The 24,516-nt window shown below is 34.9% G+C and overlaps 2 protein-coding genes across 2 annotated transcripts; both read left to right on the top strand.

The window, feature by feature from the left end:
* Positions 1-2,531: 2,531 nt before the first annotated feature.
* On the top strand, positions 2,532-8,856 carry LOC105975299 (plasma membrane ATPase 4). Its single transcript, XM_013000478.2, has 16 exons — positions 2,532-3,145; positions 3,935-4,054; positions 4,245-4,481; positions 4,731-5,492; positions 5,581-5,703; positions 5,827-5,931; positions 6,049-6,193; positions 6,299-6,463; positions 6,693-6,931; positions 7,023-7,055; positions 7,172-7,253; positions 7,345-7,505; positions 7,625-7,798; positions 7,892-8,074; positions 8,252-8,433; positions 8,592-8,856. Exons 1-16 carry the CDS (start codon positions 3,089-3,091, stop codon positions 8,686-8,688), a joined length of 2,865 nt encoding a protein of 954 aa, XP_012855932.2. The 5' UTR covers positions 2,532-3,088; the 3' UTR covers positions 8,689-8,856.
* Positions 8,857-11,054: 2,198 nt separating this feature from the next.
* On the top strand, positions 11,055-12,107 carry LOC148772568 (uncharacterized). The gene has a single exon (XM_088820380.1). It carries the CDS (start codon positions 11,055-11,057, stop codon positions 12,105-12,107), a length of 1,053 nt encoding a protein of 350 aa, XP_088676506.1.
* Positions 12,108-24,516: the final 12,409 nt, after the last annotated feature.

A 24,516-nucleotide genomic window follows, 5' to 3' on the forward strand; every position in this document is an offset into this window, starting at 1 on the left:
CGAAATAGCGAGAATGGGAAAATAATTGGTGGGGATTTAGAATTAGACTTTGGTCACTTTAAATCAATCAGTGAATACATTTTGAGTGGTTGGAGCAATTCAGAATATGTTCCATTGCTCCACAGCATATATATCATTCTTCGTCTCACTCGATTTCAGTCGCGAAGCTTCTATTAAATTGGACCGATTTGTTCGATGCTACACGGTCACTTAAATTCGTCGAGTATTACACGTGTAAATTGTAAGTGGTTTATAAGGGAGAATAGAGGAATATAACTCTCCCCACTTGTACACTATTTGAGTTCCATGAACATGGAAAATACACAAAAAAATATGCTACCTAGTTTTCAGAAAGGCTATTCTTTTTCGAGTTTTATTCTGCATCATTTTCTTACGGTGGTCCTCGGTACAGTCGATAATTAGTGCCTCTACGTGTTGTCAATCGCGTCGCCAATTATTTTGTTACTTTCAAATTTTACACATCTCTTATAACCAGTGATATGCACCAGCACCACCAATAATGGTAAATTTAATTTATAGTAACTTGACATTTGGCTAAGTACTAAATAATTCAAGAAAATAAGTTCGTCGTGATTGCTTTGACCCGATTTTTTTTTTAAATAAATATAATTAAGAACGTAACTTTAATTAATCCATGATTATTCAAGTGCATCACTCAAAGCTTGATGGTGAAGGGTCATAATTTTCATTAGTCAACATTTAATTTTGTGCGTGATAATCAAGTGATTGTATGTTGACTGCACCACCAATAATTCATTTATTGCTTAGTTTGGGAATTTGCAGTGAGAAATTCACGCACGTAATATCCAACTATTTATATTCCAAATTCATTAATGAAGCTTTTAATCAATTTCTTGATTATTCCAATTCCAAAAATTCAAAAAAGATAAATTATAAAAAAATAAAGAAAAGCATCTGCATAATCACATGCTTGTGAATTGTGATAGTGTAGTAATAGTAGATGGTAAGGTGCATGTGAAAATCATTAATAAAAGTTGAAATTAAAGTTATTTTTTTTTCCAAAAAAGAGTCAATCCCATGGCTCTTGCCAATAGATCATGTCTCGAGGGGAAAAGAAATAAAATTAATATTTTTCATTTTTTGTATTATTTACTATTTATTTAGTGAAAATTCTAAAATCAGTCAAATAATTGTTCCATGAAGACATGATTTCACTACTACAATAAATATAAAGTAACTCCGAAAACGATTTCAAAGTTTGGACGTGCAATTTTTCTAGTGGGACACTAAGATATATATAGTTTTGTGAATCTTATGCGATTAAAAAGGAGAACAATATTCTATATTACTATATATCAATCAAGAATTTAATTTCTTATCTTTGCCTAAAGTTGCAATTAGGTTGCAAATAAATAAAATTGCACAAAATAAAATAAAATTATATAATACTCCACTTTCCTTTATAAATTAAAGATTCATCCTTTGATCTTTCCCAACCCTATAATTTTTTTGTGCCAATAAATAGGGGCATTAAAAAGTGATGAAAAAATATGATATGCCAATATAAGAAAATGATGGAGGCCATAATTATTTCTTGCATGTGAAGTTGTGAATCTAATTCAAAAGTTTGAAAAAATAAATATTTTGAGCATTTGTTGCAATTTAGGCCATCCAATTTGTCTTCTTTACTTGCCAACCATTTTTTTTTTTTTTTTTACTTTTGTCAAGAAAAATACTTATCCAAGCACATCTTATACTCAAATTCTTGATGCCTATCTTTGATTTGATAGGAGTATATTAGCAAGTGATTTTTGGGAATATTGTTTTTGTTACACTAAATTGGGGTATCTTAGTCGCATTCACGCACAATAGTCTTTTGAAAAATATGATCTGCGTATTTTGTTGGTTTATTTTATTTAACTAGAGACTTTAGGAGGAGATAGATGATTTTAAATAAGTATTCCATTATAGATGACCACTTAATATAACTAATATTTCTCTTTTTAGATTATTTCTTAGTAATTCTCATCTTTGGAAAAAATAATTTGTCATACAATAAAAAATGGTTGACATTTTAGTCCTTTTGAAATGTCAAGCATTATGATGAACATAGGTCAAAAATGGCATTAGAGATGAGATAGGGAAGAGAAAAGAGTCAAAGGAGGAGGAAAATAAGTTTAAGGGATAGAGTTTGCTAAAATTTAAAACTTCTTTATTTGAACAATTCTATAATCATTTAATATTATTTTTTACATTTTTTTATATCAATTAAGAAAATAAAACTATATTAGAGAAATTTAAAACTATTAAAGTAACATATGCTAGTAAAAAGAAAAATTTTCCAAAGATGTAAGATTGCATTATAAAGCAATTTTCACTAATAATGTTTTTTTCCAATAAATCAAATTATTAAATACAAAATTACTACTCATAATCTCATATAATCACAATTAAGATTGTTCTTTCAAAAGCTTTTGTTAAAGCAGAAGTCAGTAATTGTAAGTGAAAACTATGAATAAACTCCCTAATCTCGTGTATAGAAAACTGCCATGGCACGAAGAAAATATTTTTTCATCATCACCTACCAAAAGAAAATAAAAATAAAAATAAAGAAATTAAAAGTAAAAAAATATAAATGTAAAACTTTTCAAATAGTGCCAAATTAGATATCCTAGTAATAAATTTGAGATGATCCACAAGGGCATAAAGTGCAAATATTCGAGCCCAACATATACATTCACACCTTTCCACACACTAAATGTGTTTATTAACACACACACACACACACACACAATGACACGTCACAGCAACAGCCATCCCCACCCCCAACCTCCCCCAACCAACACCCTAAAAAGAAAATAAAGTAATTAATATAGAAAAAAAGGGAAATTACCATTTTACCCTTTTCTGTCCTGGGATTTATATGTGACAAGAGTCCATTTCATTTTCTCTATTCTCTCATCTTTTCTATTTAAATTAATATAAACATAACTAACTTAATTCTTCTTATTATATATGTATATACTAGACCAGCTTTTCATCTTCTTCGATCAACCCATTTAATTTGAGTTAATAATTAGATACACACATATACAGTGTTGCAGAGATGGGCAGCACAAAGGGTCTCACTCTTGAGGAGATTAAGAATGAAGCTGTTGATTTGGTTTGTTTCTCTCTCTACTTCTCTCTCTCTCTCACACACACACACACACACACACACACACACACATACGTATATCATAATTCATATATGCATGGGATGGATTTTGGTTTTTACAGGGGTTTTTCCTTTGAATTTTCTTGTATATGAGAAAAAAGAAAACATTTTTTCTATAGTATAATTATAATATTTTCTTGGATATATTGTTTTTATTTAAAAAAGAGAAAGAAAACACATGCATACATGCGGGTGTGTGTAATTAGATTGAATTAGTATATGTTAAGAAGCTGTAATAACGAAAGATAATTAGCCTTAATCGTTTATGACACGTGTCGTATTGTGCTTGAATCCGAAGCAAAGCGTTGATTTGCGGCGCGTGTCTATCACGTGGTATTTCACTTTTTTTTTTCATTCAGAAAGATTTTTGCAACCAATGATTTTCGGCCGCACACCACCACCCACCACCGCCGCCACCATCCCCGTCATTATTCTCTGTTACGCCGCCGTGGCTTCCACCACCTTCCGCCGCGCTCCCCTAAATTTCCACCTCTGAACAATCCAAAATCTTATGGATGTACTTCAAGTAACCACCATGCCGGCTCTTCTCTTTTCTCCGCCTCCGCTACGAGCGTGGTGGCAGCGGAGGTGGTGCCGCGGCGGCGGCTCTGTGTTCACGAAGATTCCCCCAAATTGCGTCTTCCGCCGATTTCGATTGTGAACGGAGAAGAAGATGATTAGGGTTTAGGGTTTCCCAGAAATTCTTTTAAAATTGTCAACGCCATTTTTACACAGGAAAGAATCCCAGTCGAGGAAGTGTTCGAGCAGTTGAAATGCACGCGCGAAGGTCTAACATCCGATGAAGGTCAGAACCGTCTGCAAATATTCGGCCCGAACAAATTGGAAGAGAAAAAGGTCCGAACACAAAAAAAAAAAAAAATCATCTTATTTTATTTATTTAATCTCGCACCAACATATATATATATATATATATATATATATATATATATATATATATATATATATATATATATATATATATATATATATATATATATATATATATATATTAAGTAACAAAAAAAAATGAAATGAAAATGATCAGGAGAGCAAGATTCTCAAGTTCTTGGGGTTCATGTGGAACCCCTTGTCATGGGTTATGGAAGCTGCTGCTTTAATGGCTATCGTCCTCGCAAACGGAGACAATCGCCCGCCCGATTGGCAAGATTTTGTCGGCATTGTTGCTTTATTGTTCATCAACTCCACTATTAGTTTTATCGAAGAAAACAATGCTGGTAATGCTGCTGCAGCTCTTATGGCCGGACTTGCTCCCAAAACTAAGGTACATTTAACCAAATTACCCTCCAGAATCAATCACAAGATGACGAGATTTTTTGTTTCTATTAGTTAATTAGTGATTCGGTCGTTTTACCGTTTTACGTATGAAAATGTGATTGGTAATTCTGAATAATTAGTTCTTGATCACGCAATTTTTTTTAGTTCTCTTAATAGGTGTGCACTGGCTCGAAAACGAAAATTAAAATCGGGAGGATGGATTATTTTGGTTGCTGAATTCGTCTTTTTTTATTAGGTTTTGAGAGATGGCCGATGGAGTGAGCAAGATGCTTCGATCCTCGTGCCGGGTGACATCATCAGCATCAAGCTCGGTGACATCATCCCAGCCGACGCCCGCCTTCTAGAAGGCGACCCCTTGAAAGTTGACCAGTCAGCATTGACCGGAGAATCTCTCCCCGTCACGAAAAGCCCCTCCGACGAGGTCTTCTCTGGGTCCACATGCAAGCAAGGCGAGATCGAAGCAGTCGTCATAGCGACCGGGGTCCACACATTCTTCGGCAAGGCCGCGCATCTAGTCGACAGCACGAACCAGGTCGGACACTTCCAGAAGGTTCTGACGGCAATCGGAAACTTCTGCATATGCTCGATCTTCGTCGGAATAATCATCGAATTAATCGTGATGTACCCTATACAGCACCGTAAGTATAGGGACGGAATTGACAATCTGCTTGTTCTGTTGATCGGAGGGATCCCGATTGCTATGCCGACCGTTTTGTCTGTGACGATGGCGATCGGATCACACAGGTTGAGTCAGCAGGGGGCGATTACTAAGCGGATGACGGCTATTGAGGAAATGGCGGGAATGGATGTGCTGTGCAGTGATAAAACGGGGACTTTGACTTTGAATAAGTTGACCGTTGACCGAAACCTTGTGGAGGTTTTTGTGAAAGGGTTGGATAAAGAGCAGGTGATTTTGCTTGCGGCTAGGGCTTCGAGAACCGAAAATCAGGATGCTATTGATGCCGCCATTGTCGGGATGCTTGCTGATCCAAAGGAGGTATTATGTCACAATTATTATTTTTTTTTTTTTATTAATATTTTTTTTCAAATTTAATTTTACAAAATTTGAACATGCGTTTCGTTAGGCGAGAGCTGGTGCGAGGGAGGTGCATTTTCTACCTTTCAATCCTGTCGATAAAAGGACGGCGTTGACTTATATAGATGCCAATGGTAATTGGCATCGTGCTAGCAAAGGTGCACCCGAGCAGGTATACATAAAGCAGTTTTTTAGATATATTTTTCAAACGAGATTTTTTTTTATTTATTTAAAAAAAAAATTATTTTTTTTTTAAAATTTTATTTCCACTGTTGAATTATTTTTATGTGAATAGATACTGGCACTGTGCAATAGTAAGGAAGATGTGAGAAAGAGGGTTCACTCGGTTATCGATAAGTTTGCTGAACGTGGACTCCGTTCTTTAGGGGTTGCTCGACAGGTTTCGTATATTTAATTTCCTTCGTTGGTTTCTATCTCCGATTTCTTCAAATCTTTCATTTTCATTTTTTTTTTTAATTTATTTATGTTTTTTTTTTCCCAATGTTGTTATATGCAGGAAGTTCCCGAAAGAACAAAAGAGAGCCTTGGTGGACCATGGCAACTCGTCGGTTTATTACCTTTGTTCGATCCACCTAGGCATGATAGTGCAGAAACAATTAGACGAGCGTTGAATCTTGGTGTGAATGTGAAGATGATCACTGGTAATATAGAATCTTCGTTTTTTTTTTCTATGTAATTAATCACTAAATTATCAATTTCTTTATTTTTGTTTTAATTAAAAAAATTCGTTTTCGTACTTTGTTTAGGTGACCAGCTGGCAATAGCCAAGGAAACGGGGCGAAGGCTCGGAATGGGAACAAATATGTACCCGTCTTCATCGTTGCTTGGCCAACACAAAGATGAAGCTATTGCATCACTTCCTGTCGATGAGCTAATAGAGAAAGCCGACGGTTTTGCCGGAGTATTTCCTGGTTAGTTGTCTCGTTATTTTACGTTTTCTTGTGATCGTATCTTAGAGAGATATATAGTGCTACAAATAGTAGTATTCCGCATAACAGGGGGCCATGGCCCCCACACCATTTCTCCAAATAAACATTTTTTTTTTTTTAATGATCCTTGTATTTCTTGTAACTAAATTTTAAGTTTTCTCGTGATCCTTGTATTTTCTTAATTAATTTTTTTTTAAATGGGAAAATGTAGAACACAAGTATGAAATAGTGAAGAGATTGCAAGAAAGAAAGCACATTTGTGGAATGACGGGGGACGGTGTGAACGATGCTCCAGCACTAAAGAAGGCCGATATCGGGATCGCTGTTGCCGATGCAACCGATGCTGCTAGGGGCGCTTCTGACATTGTCTTAACGGAACCTGGTCTGAGTGTCATAATAAGTGCTGTCCTTACGAGCCGAGCTATTTTCCAACGAATGAAAAATTACACCGTGAGTAATAATAATAATAAACGTTTTTTATTTAGCCTCTTTGAAATTGTTTAATTCACTAATCTTTTAACTGACTGCCCATTTTTTCCAGATATACGCTGTCTCGATTACAATCCGTATAGTGGTGAGTGATACATAAACACTTGTTAAATATGTCAAATTCAAATTTCTACCTTATTTTAATCATTAAAAATAAAAAAAATTGACGAAAAAGAGTATTATTGTATATAATAACTGCAGTTTGGATTCATGCTTATTGCTTTGATATGGAAATTCGACTTTGCTCCGTTCATGGTTCTAATCATCGCCATCCTAAACGACGGTGAGATATCATTATTATTATTTATTAAAAAGAATTAGTTAAGCTTCATTATTTGTAGTTAGTTAATTAAATATCGGAAATACATGATTAGGGACCATCATGACAATCTCGAAGGATCGAGTGAAGCCGTCTCCATTACCGGACAGCTGGAAACTAAACGAGATTTTCGCCACCGGAGTTGTCTTAGGAGGGTACCTTGCACTCGGGACCGTATTATTCTTTTGGGTCATGAAAGATACCGACTTTTTCTCTGTACGCCAAAACTATCCTTTTTTTTTTTAATTCCGAATATTGTTAATCATCTTTTTTTTTTAATTGCGATGAAGTCCTCTATATTTGTTTATTTATCTCTTTTGATTATTATGTCATAGGAAAAATTTGGTGTGAGGTCCCTAAGAGATAGTCCCGAGGAAATAATGGCAGCATTATACTTGCAAGTGAGTATTGTGAGTCAAGCACTTATTTTCGTGACGAGGTCTCGTAGCTGGTCTTTTGCGGAACGTCCCGGAATGTTCTTATTGGGCGCTTTCTTGATTGCTCAGCTGGTACATAATTTTTTTTTTTTTGCAAATGCCACCCTTTTTGGATATTTCTTTACATATCGATAAAACAATCGTTTTTTTTTAAATTTAAATTAGGTTGCGACTCTAATAGCTGTTTATGCTGATTGGAGCTTTGCAAAGATAAAAGGATGTGGTTGGGGTTGGGCCGGTGTTATTTGGCTTTACAGTATCGTAACTTACTTCCCTCTCGATATTCTCAAGTTCTGCATTCGCTACGTTTTGAGTGGAAAAGCTTGGGATAATCTTTTGGAGAACCGGGTATATACGTACACATACATACATATATATACATACACATACATACATATATATACATACACATACATACATATATATATATATATATATATATATATACATACACACATTTTTTTAAATAATCTTGAAATTGATTCATTCAGATTTTTACTTATGATAAATCTTTGTTTCAATTAGACTGCATTTACTACCAAATCCAACTATGGGAAGGAAGAGAGAGAAGCCCAGTGGGCGGCTTCGCAGCGGACTTTGCACGGTCTTCAGCCACCGGAAACCGCCAACCTCTTCGCCGAGAAAAGCAGCTACAGAGAGCTCTCCGAGATTGCCGAACAAGCCAAACGCCGCGCTGAGGTGGCAAGGTATTTGAATCGTCTGTTCTGTTCTGTTATGTTTATGATTAATCACACGGATTAAATAACGTGAAAACTAGGGATCGTAAAGTGATATGCGTGAAATTTTTTAAATTTTCTTTCAAGAAAAAAAACCGATTCATCGATATTGTGTCTGGTGAATGCAGGCTTAGAGAGCTGCATACGCTGAAGGGGCACGTGGAATCGGTGGTGAAGCTGAAAGGATTGGATATCGACACGATTCAACAGCATTACACTGTCTGATGAATCAATGCCGATTTCTTTTAAGGAAATGAAAGCTGGTTTAATTACTTTCGTGCAATAAGTTTTTATTTAGTACTAGTTTATGTAAACCAGTAGTAATTGGTCCCATTTTCTGTTGCTTAATATTTGAAATTTGAAGTTATATAGTCGACGAAAATGGTTCTGGTATTTCGATCGTCGATCAAAATCGCAACAAATTGTGCACTACAGCACACGCTTTATGCTGAAAAAAAAAGGTTATCTAGAAATTATTTCACTAATTTTTGAACTGTGATGCACACGTTTTTCCCAAAAAATTGTTGAAATGTTCAAATTATTTAATTTATTTTTTAACACACAAAGATAGAGTAAATAGGTCGTCTGGAAACACACTAAAAAAATACACACACTACAGCAGAAACATATACTAAAAACAATACACACACTATACTGAAAACACACTAGAAAAAAGTACATACACTGCACCGAAAATACACACATTAATTTTTTAGTGTGTGTTTTCGGAGTAGTGTGTGTGTATTTTTTTTAGTGTGTGTTTCCGGTGTAGTGTGTAATTATTTTAGTGTGTGTTTTCGATGTAGTGTGTGTGTATATTTCAGTGCGTTTCCGCTGTAGTGGGTGTGTATTTTATTAGTGTATGTTTTCAGTGTAGTGTGTGTGTAATATTTTTAGTTTGTGTTTTTTGTGTCGTGTGTGTATTTATTTAGTGTGTGTTTTCGGTGTCATGTGTCTATTTTTTTCTAGTGTGTATTTTCGGTGTAGTGTGTGTATATTTTTTAGTGTATGTTTTCGGTGTAGTGTGTGCATATTTTTAAAGTGTGTGTTTTCGGTGTCGTGTGTGTATTTATTTTGGTGTGTTTGCAGCGTAATGTGTGTGTTTTCTTTAAATATGTGTTTTCGGTGTCGCATGTGTATTTTTTTAGTGTATGTTTTCAGTTTAGTATGTGTAATTATTTTTACTGTGCGTTTTCGCCGTAGTGTGTGTATATTTTTTAGTGTGTGTTTTCGCTGTAGTGAGTGTGTATTTTTTTATTGTCTGTTTTCGGTGTAGTGTGTGTATCTTTTTAGTGTAAGTTTTTGGTGTCGTATGAGTTTTTTTTTTCAGTGTGTGTTTTCAGTATCGTGTGTGTATTTTTTCTTAGTGTGTGTTTTCGGTGTAGTGTGTGTACTTTCGGTGTAGTGTGTGTAATTTTTTCCAGTGTGTGTATATATTTTTTATTGTGTGTTATCGGTGTGGTGTGTTTATTTTTCTAGTGTGTGGTTTCGGTCTAGTGTGTTTATATTTTTTATTTTGTGATTTCGGTGTGGTGTGTGTATATTTTTTAGTGTGTTTTTTTGTGTGTAGTTTGTGTAAAAAACTTTTTCACGACCAAAATCACGAAAAATTGTATACTATAGTATCTGTTGTAAATAATATGTGTGTGGGGTTTCCTAACACAACCACCCAACTTCCCACTACATCACTAACCTACCCCATGTCTTCCCATTATGTGTTAGTGGTAGAATAACCTCTTGTGTAACTTCTCTTGTAACTCCCGGTGGTTTTTCACCTATATAATGGAATTCTCCCTCCCCCATATTTACACCCTTATTAATCTCTCTACGGATTTTTGTCTTTGCATTCTCTCTCTATCTTTTATTCTATTGTCATACTTTATTTTCCACAATCATCAAACCCAAAAGCAATACAATTAAGGCGATTTACAACACGTTATCAGCACGAATTGCTCGCGGTGATCGTGGAAGAACAATTGTTCGTGGGGCTAGAATACTTGGAGAAATTGTGAGCGTGGTTCGTTTGTGAGACGGTGATCTACTTTCGTAGAACGTATAATCTTCTCTATAGCATCTGAATTTTATCAATTTCCAAGTAAGCCTTAACCCCTTGAAATTCTTTATTATATGAATGCATGCTAGATAAATTCGAATTAGCATGAAAAGTTGTGTAGCATATTTATTTGATGTCATTTGATATTTGTTTGAAAATCTCGGTTGATGTTTCGAGTACTGTATGATTCATGAATAGATTGTTATATGAGTTGTACTTTGTTGGTGAATGAAGATAAGAAGTTTATGAATTAATCTGTTTGTCAAGATGAGTAATATGTAATATTCTTGTAGAATGATTTCACTATGAATATTCTGCGTACATGTTTGGACATTTAATGTTATATGACCAGTGAATAAAATCATCCTATATATGTGAAATATATAACGTCATATGCAAATTCTATGCGAATATATGTGAATTCTATGCGAATCATATATGCTATATGTGGTTGTATCACGTCATATGCAAATTTCATGACATAAAAGTAATACACAATAATTTGATTTGCATGTATTCTTTGTCTATGTACGATAGGATGGAACATTTGAGCAAACTTGATTTCACCCCTTTGAATGTATCTGGTGAGAACTATGTGAGTTGGACAATGGATGTTAAGATCCATCTCACTAGTAAGAAACTGAGGATGGCTATTGTTAAAGAAAATCTGCTTAACGAAGCCCAGAAGGCTGAAGCCATGATTCTGATTAGGAGGCACCTAGATGAGGTCCTCCGTTTGGACTACTCATCGATTGAGGATCCCCAAATACTATGGGATGCCCTGGCTAGTCGATTTGATCACCAAAAGACAATCCTCTTGCCTGAAGCAAGAAACAAATGGATTCACTTACGGTTTATGGACTTCAAAACCGTTAACGAGTATAACTCTGAAGTATGTCGCATCAAATCCACCCTGGAGTTTTGTGGAGAGAAACTAACTGATGCTGAGATTCTGGAGAAGACGTACTCTACATTCCCTGCCTCACATATGATACTGTCTCAACAGTACAGAGCCAAGAACTATACTCAGTTTTCAGAGTTGGTCACCGTTCTGCTCCTTGCTGAGAAGAACCTTGATCTTCTTTTGAAGAACAACCAGGCTCGACCAGTTGGTACTCGACCTTTGCCAGAAGAAAATTTGGTCAATCGAAATCCTCAACCTTTGCCAGAAGCAAATTTGGTCAACAGAAACAACCGTGGAGGAGGCAGAGGCCGGGGGTTCAATCGTCGAGTGAGGGGAAGAGGTAATAGGGGCGGACATGTTCCTTATAATAGGCCACCTAATGGTCCCCCACAGTATGGGCAAAGGGGGAATATGCCAAGAGGAGGTAACAATGCTCGACCTAGAGGTGCGCAGCAGAATAGAGCCCCGAATCAGAATCAAAATCAGAATAGAGATACATGTCATAGGTGTGGTGGAACTGGGCATTGGTCACGCACCTGTCGTGCGAGGAACATTATGGTTGGTGGTGTAAATAACAATGCACCACCGGAGACCAACCTGGTTGAGATAGACGTTCTCAATGAGGAGCCCATTGCTCGACTCCCAAATCTGGGCACATCTGACCCAATGACCCAGTTTGGAATTTGATTGGAGTGTTATTTTATGAGTTTAGACATTATGTTCTTCTATGTTTCTAGTTTATCAATTTTAAGTTATGTAGTTTATTTGGTCATGCTTATGAACCAGTTTCGTATTTGGATTATGTTTGTGCTTTATTTTCTGGACTATATTTTATGTGGTTATGTTTTAGTTCAGTTTTTATGGTACTCGGTAGAGTTATCTTGTTTGGATTTTATTAAAGTATTTTAAATTGCGGAATATATGATTAGATTTATTTATCTTTCTAAACATGGCATGTGGGGATGAATGTCTGGCAGATAGTGCGACAACGCACACTATCCTTAGGGATATGTCATATTTTGTTAGTTTCATGTCTAGTAAGACTTCTTTGACTACTATATCAGGCACATCTAGTATAATAGATGGTTATGGTAATGCCCATATTATGTTACCTCATGGCACAATTCTGACCATTAGAGAAGCTCTTTATTCTCCACGTTCCAGTAGAACGCTACTGAGTTTTAAAGATATTCGAGCCAATGGTTATCATGTTGAAACAACCGATGAAAAGGGGATCGAATATATGTGCATCACCTCTAACGTGTACGGCCAGAAGCGTACCTTGGAAAAATTAGAGGGACTTTCGATAGGGTTATATAGGACCAAAATTCGAGTGCCAGAAGCACACCTTGTCGATTGCTCGAAGTCTGGTGATCAAAGCAAATATTTTCTATGGCATGACCGACTGGGACATCCGGGTCAAAGTGTGATGCGCCAAATTATTAACACATCTATTGGGCATCCACTAACAAATAAGGATCTTGTACACAATGATAAGATATGTGTACCCTGTTCTATTGGAAAACTTGATCATATGCCAGCTTATGCACAAACTAGTAAAGATTCTCTTGGTTTCTTGGAACGAATCCAAGGAGATATATGTGGCCCCATCTCACCACCATGTGGACCTTTTAAATATTTTTTGGTGATGGTTGATGCTTCGACTAAGTGGTCACAGGTCGATTTGTTGTCTACGAGGAATGCTGCTTATGCTAAACTCCTCTCTCAAATAATAAGATTGAGAGCACACTATCCAGATTATCCCATTAAGTCTATTCGACTGGATAATGCTGCAGAGTTTACGTCGCGGTCTTTCGACGAATATTGCATGTCTTTAGGTATTGACATAGAACATCCTGTAGCGCATGTTCATACCCAAAATGACCTTGCAGAGGCATTTATTAAGAATTTACAGAGGATTGCACGAACTTTGGTAATGCGCACCAAACTTCCAATCTCTGCTTGGGGCTATGCAATATTGCACGCAGCTATGTTATTACGATTGAGGCCCACTGCAACCCAACCATATTCTGCGTTACAGTTGGTGTCCGGAAGTACACCAAACGTTTCTCATTTACGCATATTTGGGTGTGCAGTTTATGTGCCGATTGCTCCGCCACAACGGACCAAGATGGGACCTCAACGTAGATTGAGCATTTATGTTGGTTACATATCACCATCTATAATACGATATTTAGAACCCTTGACAGGCGATCTCTTTACCGCTCGATTCGCGGACTGTCACTTTGATGAGACCGTCTTCCCGCCGTTAGGGGGAGGAAAGAACGTTCACACTAACGTTCCTGAAGAACGGCGTGAAGTTGTATGGAATGACCCCACTGTGTCTCATCATGATCCCCCTACTTCAGTCAGAGAGTTTGAAGTACGTAGACTCATAGATCTACAGAAAGTAGCCAATAACATGCCAGACTCATTCTCTGACTTAGAAAAAGTGACGAGATCTCATATACCAGCTGCAAACGTGCCTGCAAGGATAGATGTCCTAGAAGGACAAAACGTGGGAAGGCCATCAGTCCCTGCTAACCAATCATATCTCCCTGCCCAGAAGAGAGGGAGACCAATTGGATCAAAGGATTCTCATCCCCGGAAGCGGATGAATGCCCAACAGTTGAATGAGGTTAGCAATAGCAATAATGGGATCCCACCCGATCCATCTCATGAAATAGTTCCGGAATATGGATCCGTCCTGGAGACGAAATCGGGGGACGCCTCGATATTAGTATCCATTCCCGAGAATAGAGAAATCTCGGTTAGTTATTCATGCATGAATGAGGTGTGGCATCGGGATGAAATAATCATCAATGATGCGTTTGCTTACACAATAGCTATTGAAATTGTATCGAGTGATGATATTGAGCCTCGATCAATTGATGAATGTAAACAGAGGGATGATTGGCCGAATTGGGAAAAAGCAATCCAGGCTGAGTTCGACTCATTGGTAAAAAGAGGAGTGTTTGGGCCGGTAGCTCCTACACCTCCTGGAGTTATACCCGTGGGATATAAATGGGTATTCATAAGGAAAAGAAATGAGAAAAACGAGATTATGAGATATAAGGCTCGTCTCGTAGCACAAGGATTTTCTCAGCGACCTGGGATTGACTTTGAGGAGACATACTCTCCTGTTATGGATGTTATTACATTCAGATATCTAGTCAGTTTGGTTGTATCCGAGGAACTGACTATGCAGCTCATGGATGTGGTCACAGCTTATCTATATGGGGATCTAGATACAAGTATATATATGAAAGTTCCTGAAGGACTTCGATTACCCGAAGCAATTAGTTCCAGACCACGGAACACGATCTCAGTTAGGTTGAGACGATCACTTTATGGCTTGAAACAATCTGGAAGAATGTGGTATAATCGCCTAAGTGAATACTTGCTCGGAAGGGGATACGTGAACAATGATATTTGTCCTTGCGTGTTTATTAAGAAAACATGTTCTGGGTTTGCTGTTGTAGCAGTTTATGTTGATGATATGAACTTGATTGGGACTCCTGAAGAAGTCCGTGAAACAGCCCAACTCCTAAAACATGAGTTTGAGATGAAAGATCTCGGTAGGACTAATTTCTGTCTCGGACTTGAGATAGTACACCGTGCTGATGGAATTTTGGTCCATCAATCGAACTACATCCAGAAGATGTTAAGACGCTTTAATATGGATAAAGCGAAACCATCGAGCACGCCTATGGTAGTCCGATCATTGGATAGGTCGAAAGATCCGTTCCGTCCTGTGGAGGAGGATGAAGAAGTGTTAGCACCTGAAGTGCCGTACCTAAGTGCAATAGGCGCATTATTGTACTTAGCTCAATGTACTCGACCTGATATCGCATTTGCGGTAAATTTGCTAGCAAGGTTTAGCTCAGCACCAACACGCCGCCATTGGAATGGTGTAAATGACGTATTTCGTTACCTTAAGGGTTCAATAGACATGGGTTTGTTCTATCCCTATGCATCATTAAAGGATGCAAAGCTTGTGGGTTATGCTGACGCTGGGTATCTGTCAGACCCACACAAAGCTCGTTCCCAAACTGGATATGTGTTTACCATTGGGAACACAGCTATGTCTTGGAGGTCTACAAAACAGACCTTAGTTGCCACCTCATCGAATCATGCAGAGATTTTAGCACTTCACGAGGCAGTGCGTGAATGTACATGGCTTAGAGCCATGAGTGGGCATATTCGAGATTCCTGTGGATTGGCTACCATAGAAGATCCTACGATCATATTCGAGGATAATGCAGCGTGCATTGAGCAAATGAAGACGGGCTTCATTAAAGGTGACAACACCAAGCATATAGCTCCAAAGTTTTTCTTCAATCAGCAACAACAAGAGCTCAAACAAATAATGATCCAGCAGATCAGAAGTCAGGATAATTGCGCTGATTTATTTACTAAGTCATTACCTATAAAGTCACTTTTGAAAAGCATGTTAAGGCTATTGGCCTGCGTAGATTATCTGAGCTCGCTCCCTTATAGACATCAGGGGGAGTTAACTTGAGGGGGAGTACCCTGTAGGTACTCAGTATCCAGAAGATACCTAGATGCCCTATTGTACTCTTTTTCCTTTTTGCGGGATTTATTTTCCCACAGGGTTTTTGGTTACCCGCTAACGAGGCAATATAGCTGATTGGAAAGATTGTGCGTTGTACTCTTTTTCTTAACCGAGGTTGTTTTGTCCCACTGGGTTTTATTACTCGGAAGGTTTTAATGAGGCAACATGAAATGCACAATAGTGGTTTTGATAGGAATCCCCAAGGGGGAGTGTTGTAAATAATATGTGTGTGGGGTTTCCTAACACAACCACCCAACTTCCCACTACATCACTAACCTACCCATGTCTTCCCATTATGTGTTAGTGGTAGAATAACCTCTTGTGTAACTTCTCTTGTAACTCCCGGTGGTTTTTCACCTATATAATGGAATTCTCCATCCCCCATATTTACACCCTTATTAATCTCTCTACGGATTTTTGTCTTTGCATTCTCTCTCTATCTTTTATTCTATTGTCATACTTTATTTTCCACAATCATCAAACCCAAAAGCAATACAATTAAGGCGATTTACAACAGTATCCAGATTTTAATTAAAATTGGTGCAACGTCCAAAAAACTTTTTCACGATCAAAATCACCAAAAAATGTACACTATTGTACACATATTTTGAGTAAAATTGGTGGAATGTCCAAAAAAACTATTTCACAATCAAAATCACTAAAAACTGTACACTAAAGTACACAGATTATGCGTAAAATTGAAGGAACATCCGAAAAACAATTTCACGATCAAAATTACCAAAAACAATATGCTATAGTACACATATTTTGGGTAAAATCAGTGACACGTCCAAAAAACATTTTCACAATCAAAATCAACAAAAAAATTATGCTATAGTATACAAATTTTGGGTAATATTGTGGAACGTCCCGAAAACTTATTGACGAACAAAATCACCAAAAAATGTATACTAGTACATAGTTTTTGAGTGAAATTAGTGAAACGCCTAAAAAACTATTTTACGATCAAAATCACCAAAAAATGTATACAATAATACATATATTTTAGTTAAAATTGGTGCAACGTCCAAAAAACTATTTCTCGATCAAAATCACAAAAAACTGTATACTATAGTACACAGATTTTGGATAAAATTTGTGTAACGTCCAAAAAACTATTTCACGATCAAAATCACCAAAAACTATATACTATAGTGCACAGATTTTGGGTAAAATTGATGGTACGTCCAAAAAAAAGTTTCACGATCAAAATCACCAAAAACTGTATACTATAGTACTCAGATTTTAGTTAAAATTTTGCAACGTCCAAAAAACAATTTCACGACCAAAATCAACAAAAACTAAATAAAATAGTACACAAATTTTAGTTAAAATCGGTGGAACGTCCAAAAAACTATTTCACGATCAAAATCACCAAAAAATTTATAATATATAGTACATGGGTTTTGGGTAAAGTTGGTGTAAGGTCCAAAAAACCTTTTCACGATCAAAATCACAAAAAATTGTATGCTATTATAGTACACAAATTTTAGTTAAAATTGGTGCAACGTCTAAAAAACTATTCTGTATACTATAAGTTCACAAATTTTAGTAAAAATTGGTGGAACGTCCAAAAAATTATTTCGCAATAAAAATCACCGAAAATTATTTCACAGATTTTGGGAAAAAATGGTGGAACGTTCCAAAAACTATTTCACGATCAAAACCACCAAAAATTGTACATTATAATAGTACACAGATTTTGGGTAAAATTGGTGGAACGTTGAAAAACTGTTTCTCGATCAAAATCACCAAAGCTGTATAATATAGTACACATATTTTGGGCAAAATTGGTGGAACATCCTAAAAACTTTTTTACGATCAAAATCACTAAAAACTGTATGCTAATACACAAATTTTGGGTAAAATTTGTGAAACGTCCAAAAAACAATTTGACGATGAAAATCACAAAAAATGTATACTATCGTACACATATTTCAGGTAAAATTGGTGGAACGTCCAAAAAACTCTTTCACGATCAAAATCTCCAAAAACTGTATACTTATAGTACACAGATTTTGGGTTAAATTGGTGTAACGTCCAAAAAACTATTTCAGGATCAAAATCACAAAAACTGTAAACTATAGTACACAAATTTTGAGCAAATCTGATGGAACGTCCAAAAAATATTTTTACGATCAAAATCACCAAAAACTGTATGCTATAATTCATAAATTTTGGTTAAAATTGGTGGACCGTTCAAAAAACAATTTCACGATCAAAATAACAAAAAACTGTATTCTATAGCACACAAATTTTAGTTAAAATTGGTGAAACGTCCGAAAAACTCTCACGATCAAAATTACCAAAACCTGTATGAATAGGAAACAAATTTTAGTTAAAATTGGTGGAACGTCCCAAAACCCTTTTCACGATCAAAATCACCTAAAATTGTACGCTATAATAATACAAATATTTTGGGTAAAATTGGTGAAACGTCCAAAAAACTCTTTCACGATCAAAATCTCCAAACACTGTATACTATAGTACACAGATTTCGGGTTAAATTGATGGAACGTCCAAAAAACTATTTCATGATCAAAATCACCAAAACTGTACACTATAGTAAACAGATTTTGAGCAAAATTGATGAAAAGTCCAAAAACTATTTTTACGATCAAAATCACAAAAACCTGTATGCTATAATACACAAATTTTGGGTAAAATTGCTGGAACGTCCAAAAAATAATTTCACGATCAAAATCACCAAAAACTGTATACTACAGCACACAAATTTTAGTTAAAATTGGTGGAACGTCCGAAAAACTTTCTCACGATCAAAATCACCAAAAACTGTATGCTATAGGCCACAAATTTTAGTTAAAATTGGTGGAACGCCCCAAAACCTTTTTCACGATCAAAATCACCTAAAATTGTACCCGACAATACACAGATTTTGGGTAAAATTTGTGAAACGTCGAAAAAACTCTTTAACGATCAAAATCTCCAAAAACTTTATACTATATATTACACAGATTTTGGGTTAAATTGGTGGAACGTCCAAAAAACTATTTCAGGATCAAAAACACCAAAACTGCACACTATAGTAAACAAATTTTGGGTAAAATTGGTGGGAACGTCCAAAAAATAATTTCACGATCAAAATCACAAAAAACTGTATGCTATAGGACACAAATTTTGGTTAAAATTGGTGGAACGTCCCAAAACCTTTTTCACGATCAAAATCACCTAAAATTGTACGCTATAATACACATATTTTGGGTAAAATTGGTGAAACGTCCAAAAAACTCTTTCACGATCAAAATCTCCAAAAACTGTATACTATAGTACACAGATTTCGGGTTAAATTGATGGAACGTCCAAAAAACTATTTCATGATCAAAATAACCAAAATTGTACAGTACTATGTATACAGATTCTGAGCAAAATTGATGGACCGTCCAAAAAATATTTTTACGATCAAAATCACCAAAAACTGTAAGCTATAATATACAAATTTTGGATAAAAGTGTATTCTAATAGTACACAGATTTCGGGTTAAATTGATGGAACGTCCAAAAAACTATTTCATGATCAAAATCACCAAAACTGTACACTATGTATACAGATTCTGAGCAAAATTGATGGACCGTCCAAAAAATATTTTTACGATCAAAATCACAAAAAACTGTATGCTATAATACACAAATTTTGGGTAAAATTGGTGGAACTTCCAAAAAACTCTTTCACGATCAAAATCTCCAAAAACTGTATACTATGGTACACAGATTTCGGGTTAAATTGTGTACTAGAATACACAGATTTTGGGTTAAATTGGTGAAACGTGCAAAAAACTATTTCATGATCAAAATCACCAAAACTGTAGACAGATTTTGAGCAAAATTGGTGGAAAGTCCAAAAAATATTTTTACGATCAAAATCACCAAAAACTGTATGCTATAATATACAAATTTTGGATAAAATTGGTGCAACGTACAAAAAACAATTACACGATCAAAATCTCAAAAAACTTTATACAATAGTAAACAGATTTCGGGTTTAATTGGTGGAACGTCCAAAAAACTATTTCATGATCAAAATCACCAAAACTGTGTACTATAATATACGCTATAATACACATATTTTGGGTAAAATTGGTGAAACGTCCAAAAAACTCTTTCACGATCAAAATCTCCAAAAACTGTATACTATAGTACACAGATTTCGGGTTAAATTGATGGAACGTCCAAAAAACTATTTCATGATCAAAATCACCAAAACTGTACACTATGTATACAGATTCTGAGCAAAATTGATGGACTGTCCAAAAAATATTTTTACGATCAAAATCAACAAAAACCTTTTTCACGATCAAAATCACCTAAAATTGTACGCTATAATACACATATTTTGGGTAAAATTGGTGAAACGTCCAAAAAACTCTTTCACGATCAAAATCTCCAAAAACTGTATACTATAGTACACAGATTTCAGGTTAAATTGATGGAACGTCCAAAAAACTATTTCATGATCAAAATCACCAAAACTGTACACTATGTATACAGATTCTGAGCAAAATTGATGGACCGTCCAAAAAATATTTTTACGATCAAAATCACCAAAAACTGTATGCTATAATACACAAATTTTGGGTAAAATTGGTGGAACGTTCAAAAAACAATTTCACGATCAAAATCACCAAAAACTGTATACTATAGCACACAAATTTTAGTTAAAATTGGTCGAACGTCCGAAAAACTTTCTCACGATCAAAATCACCAAAAAGGACACAAATTTTAGTTTACATTGGTGGAACGTCTCAAAACCTTTTTCACGATCAAAATCAGCTAAAATTGTACACTATAATACACAGATTTTGGGTAAAATTGGTGAAACGTCCAAAAAACTCTTTCACGATCAAAATCTACAAAAATTATATACTATATAGTACACAGATTTCTGGTTAAATTGGTGGAACGTCCAAAAAACTATTTCAGGATCAAAATCACCAAAACTGTACACTATATTATACAGATTTTGAGCAAATTGATGGAACGTCCAAAAAATATTTTTACGATCAAAATCACCAAAAACTGTATGCTATAATACACAAATTTTGGGTAAAACTGGTGGAACGTCCAAAAAACAATTTCACGATCAAAATCACAAAAAAATGTATACAATAGCACACAAATTTTAGTTAAAATTTGTGGAACGTCCGAATAACTTTCTCACGATCAAAATCACCAAAAAACTGTATGCTATAGGACACAAATTTTAGTTAAAATTGGTGGAACGTCCCAAAAACTCTTTCATGATCAAAATCACTTAAAATTGTGTACTAGAGTACACAGATTTTGGGTTAAATTGGTGGAATGTCCAAAAAACTATTTCATGATCAAAATCACCAAAACTGTATACTATAATAGTACACAGATTTTGAGCAAAATTGATGAAACGTCCAAAAAATATTTTTAAGATCAAAATCACCAAAAATTGTAAAAGTGTATACTATAGTACACTGATTTCGGGTTAAATTGATGGAACGTCCAAAAAACTATTTCATGATCAAAATCACCAAAATTGTACACTATGTATACAGATTCTGAGCAAAATTGATGGACCGTCCAAAAAATATTTTTACGATCAAAATCACAAAAAACTGTATGCTATAATACACAAATTTTGGGTAAAATTGGTGGAACGTCCAAAAAACTCTTTCACGATCAAAATCTCCAAAAACTGTATACTATAGTACACAGATTTCGGGTTAAATTGATGGAACGTCCAAAAAACTATTTCATGATCAAAATCACCAAAACTGTACACTATGTATACAGATTCTGAGCAAAATTGATGGACCGTCCAAAAAATATTTTTACGATCAAAATCACCAAAAACTGTATGCTATAATACACAAATTTTGGGTAAAATTGGTGGAACGTCCAAAAAACAATTTCACGATCAAAATCACAAAAAAATGTATACAATAGCACACAAATTTTAGTTAAAATTGGTGGAACGTCCAAATTACTTTCTCACGATCAAAATCACCAAAAAACTGTATGCTATAGGACACAAATTTTAGTTAAAATTGGTGGAACGTCCCAAAAACTCTTTCACGATCAAAATTACCTAAAATTGTGTACTAGAATACACAGATTTTGGGTTAAATTGGTGAAACGTGCAAAAAACTATTTCATGATCAAAATCACCAAAACTGTAGACAGATTTTGAGCGAAATTGGTGGAACGTCCAAAAAATATTTTTACGATCAAAATCACCAAAAACTATATGCTATAATATACAAATTTTGGATAAAATTGGTGCAACGTACAAAAAACAATTACACGATCAAAATCTCAAAAAACTTTATACAATAGTACACAGATTTCGGGTTAAATTGGTGGAACGTCCAAAAAACTATTTCATGATCAAAATCACCAAAACTGTGTACTATATAGGACACAGATTTTGAGCAAAATTGATGGAACGTCCAAAAAATATTTTTACGATCAAAATCACCAAAAACTATAAGCTATAATATACTAATTTTGAATAAAATTGGTGGAACGTCCAAAAAACAATTTCACGATCAAAATCACCAAAAAAACTGTATACTATATATAGCACACAAATTTTAGTTAAAATTGGTGGAACGTCCGAAAAACTTTCTCACGATCAAAATCACCAAAAACTGTATGTTATAGGCCACAAATTTTAGTTAAAATTGGTGGAACGTCCCAAAACCTTTTTCACGATCAAAATCACCTAAAATTGTACGCTACAATACACAGATTTTGGGTAAAATTTGTGAAACGTCCAAAAAATTCTTTAACGATCAAAATCTCCAAAAACTGTATACTATTATTGTACACAGATTTCGGGTTAAATTGATGGAACGTCCAAAAAACTATTTCATGATCAAAATCACCAAAACTGTACACTATAGTACACAGATTTTGAGTAAAATTGATGGAACGTCCAAAAAATATTTTTACGATCAAAATCACCAAAAACTGTAAGCTATAAGATACAAATTTTGGATGAAATTGGTGGAACGTACAAAAAACAATTTCACGATCAAAATCACCAAAAACTGTATACTATAGCACACAAATTTTAGTTAAAATTGGTGGAACGTTCGAAAAACTTTCTCACGATCAAAATCAGCAAAAACTGTATGCTATAGGACACAAATTTTAGTTAAAATTGGTGGAACGTCCCAAAACCTTTTTCACGATCAAAGTCACCTAAAATTGTACGCTATAATACACATATTTTTGGTAAAATTAGTGAAACGTCCAAAAAACTCTTTCACTTTATCAAAATCTACAAAAATTGTATACTATTAATACACATATTTTGGGTTAAATTGGAGGAACGTTCAAAAAACTATTTCAGGATCAAAATCACCAATACTGTACACTAGTACACAGATTTTGAGAAAAATTGATGGAACGTCCAAAAAACATTTTTAATATCAAAATCATCAAAAACTGTATGTTAGTCCAAAAAACTCTTTCACGATGAAAATCTCCAAAAACTGTGTATAATTAGTACACATATTTTGGGTTAAATTGGTGGAACGTTCAAAAAACTATTTCAGGATCAAAATCACAAAAACTGTACACAGATTTTGAGCAAAATTGATGGAACGTCCAAAAAATATTTTTACGATCAAAATCATAAAAAACGGTGTGCTATAATACACAAATTTTGGGTAAAATTGGAGGAACGATCAAAAAACAATTTCACGATCAAAATCACCAAAAACTGTATACTATAGGCCAGAAATTTTAGTTAAAATTGGGGGAACGTCCCAAAACCTTTTTCACGATCAAAATCACCTAAAATTGTACGCTATAATACACAGATTTTGGGTAAAATTGGTTAAACGTCCAAAAAACTCTTTAACGATTAAAATCTCCAAAAACTGTATACTATATAGTACACAAATTTTGGGTTAAATTGGTGGAACGTCCAAAAAACTATTTCAGGATCAAAATCACCAAAAATGTACACTATAGTACACAGATTTTGAGCAAAATTGATGGAACGTCCAAAAAATATTTTTACGATCAAAATCACCAAAAACTGTATGGTGTAATACACAAATTTTGGGTAAAATTGGTGGAACGTCCAAAAAACAATTTCACGATCAAAATCACAAAAAACTGTATACCATAGCACACAAATTTTAGTTAAAATTGGTGGAACGTCCGAAAAACTTTCTCACGATCAAAATCACCAAAAACTGTATGTTATAGGACACAAATTTTAGTTAAAATTGGTGGAACGTCCCAAAACCTTTTTCACGATCAAAATCACCTATTTTACACTATAATACACAGATTTTGGGTGAAATTGGTGAAACGTCCAAAAAACTCTTTCACGATCAAAATCTCCAAAAACTGTGTATTGTATAGTACACAGATTTTGGGTTAAATTGGTGGAACGTCCAAAAAACTATTTCAGGATCAAAATCTTCAAAACAGTATAGTATATAGTACACGAATTTTGGGTGAAAATTGGTAGAATGTCCAAAAAACTTTTTACGATCGAAATCATCAAAAACTG

Source organism: Erythranthe guttata, chromosome 1 (assembly GCF_056151865.1).
Source record: "Erythranthe guttata isolate IM_541 chromosome 1, IM_541, whole genome shotgun sequence".
NCBI lineage: Eukaryota > Viridiplantae > Streptophyta > Magnoliopsida > Lamiales > Phrymaceae > Erythranthe > Erythranthe guttata.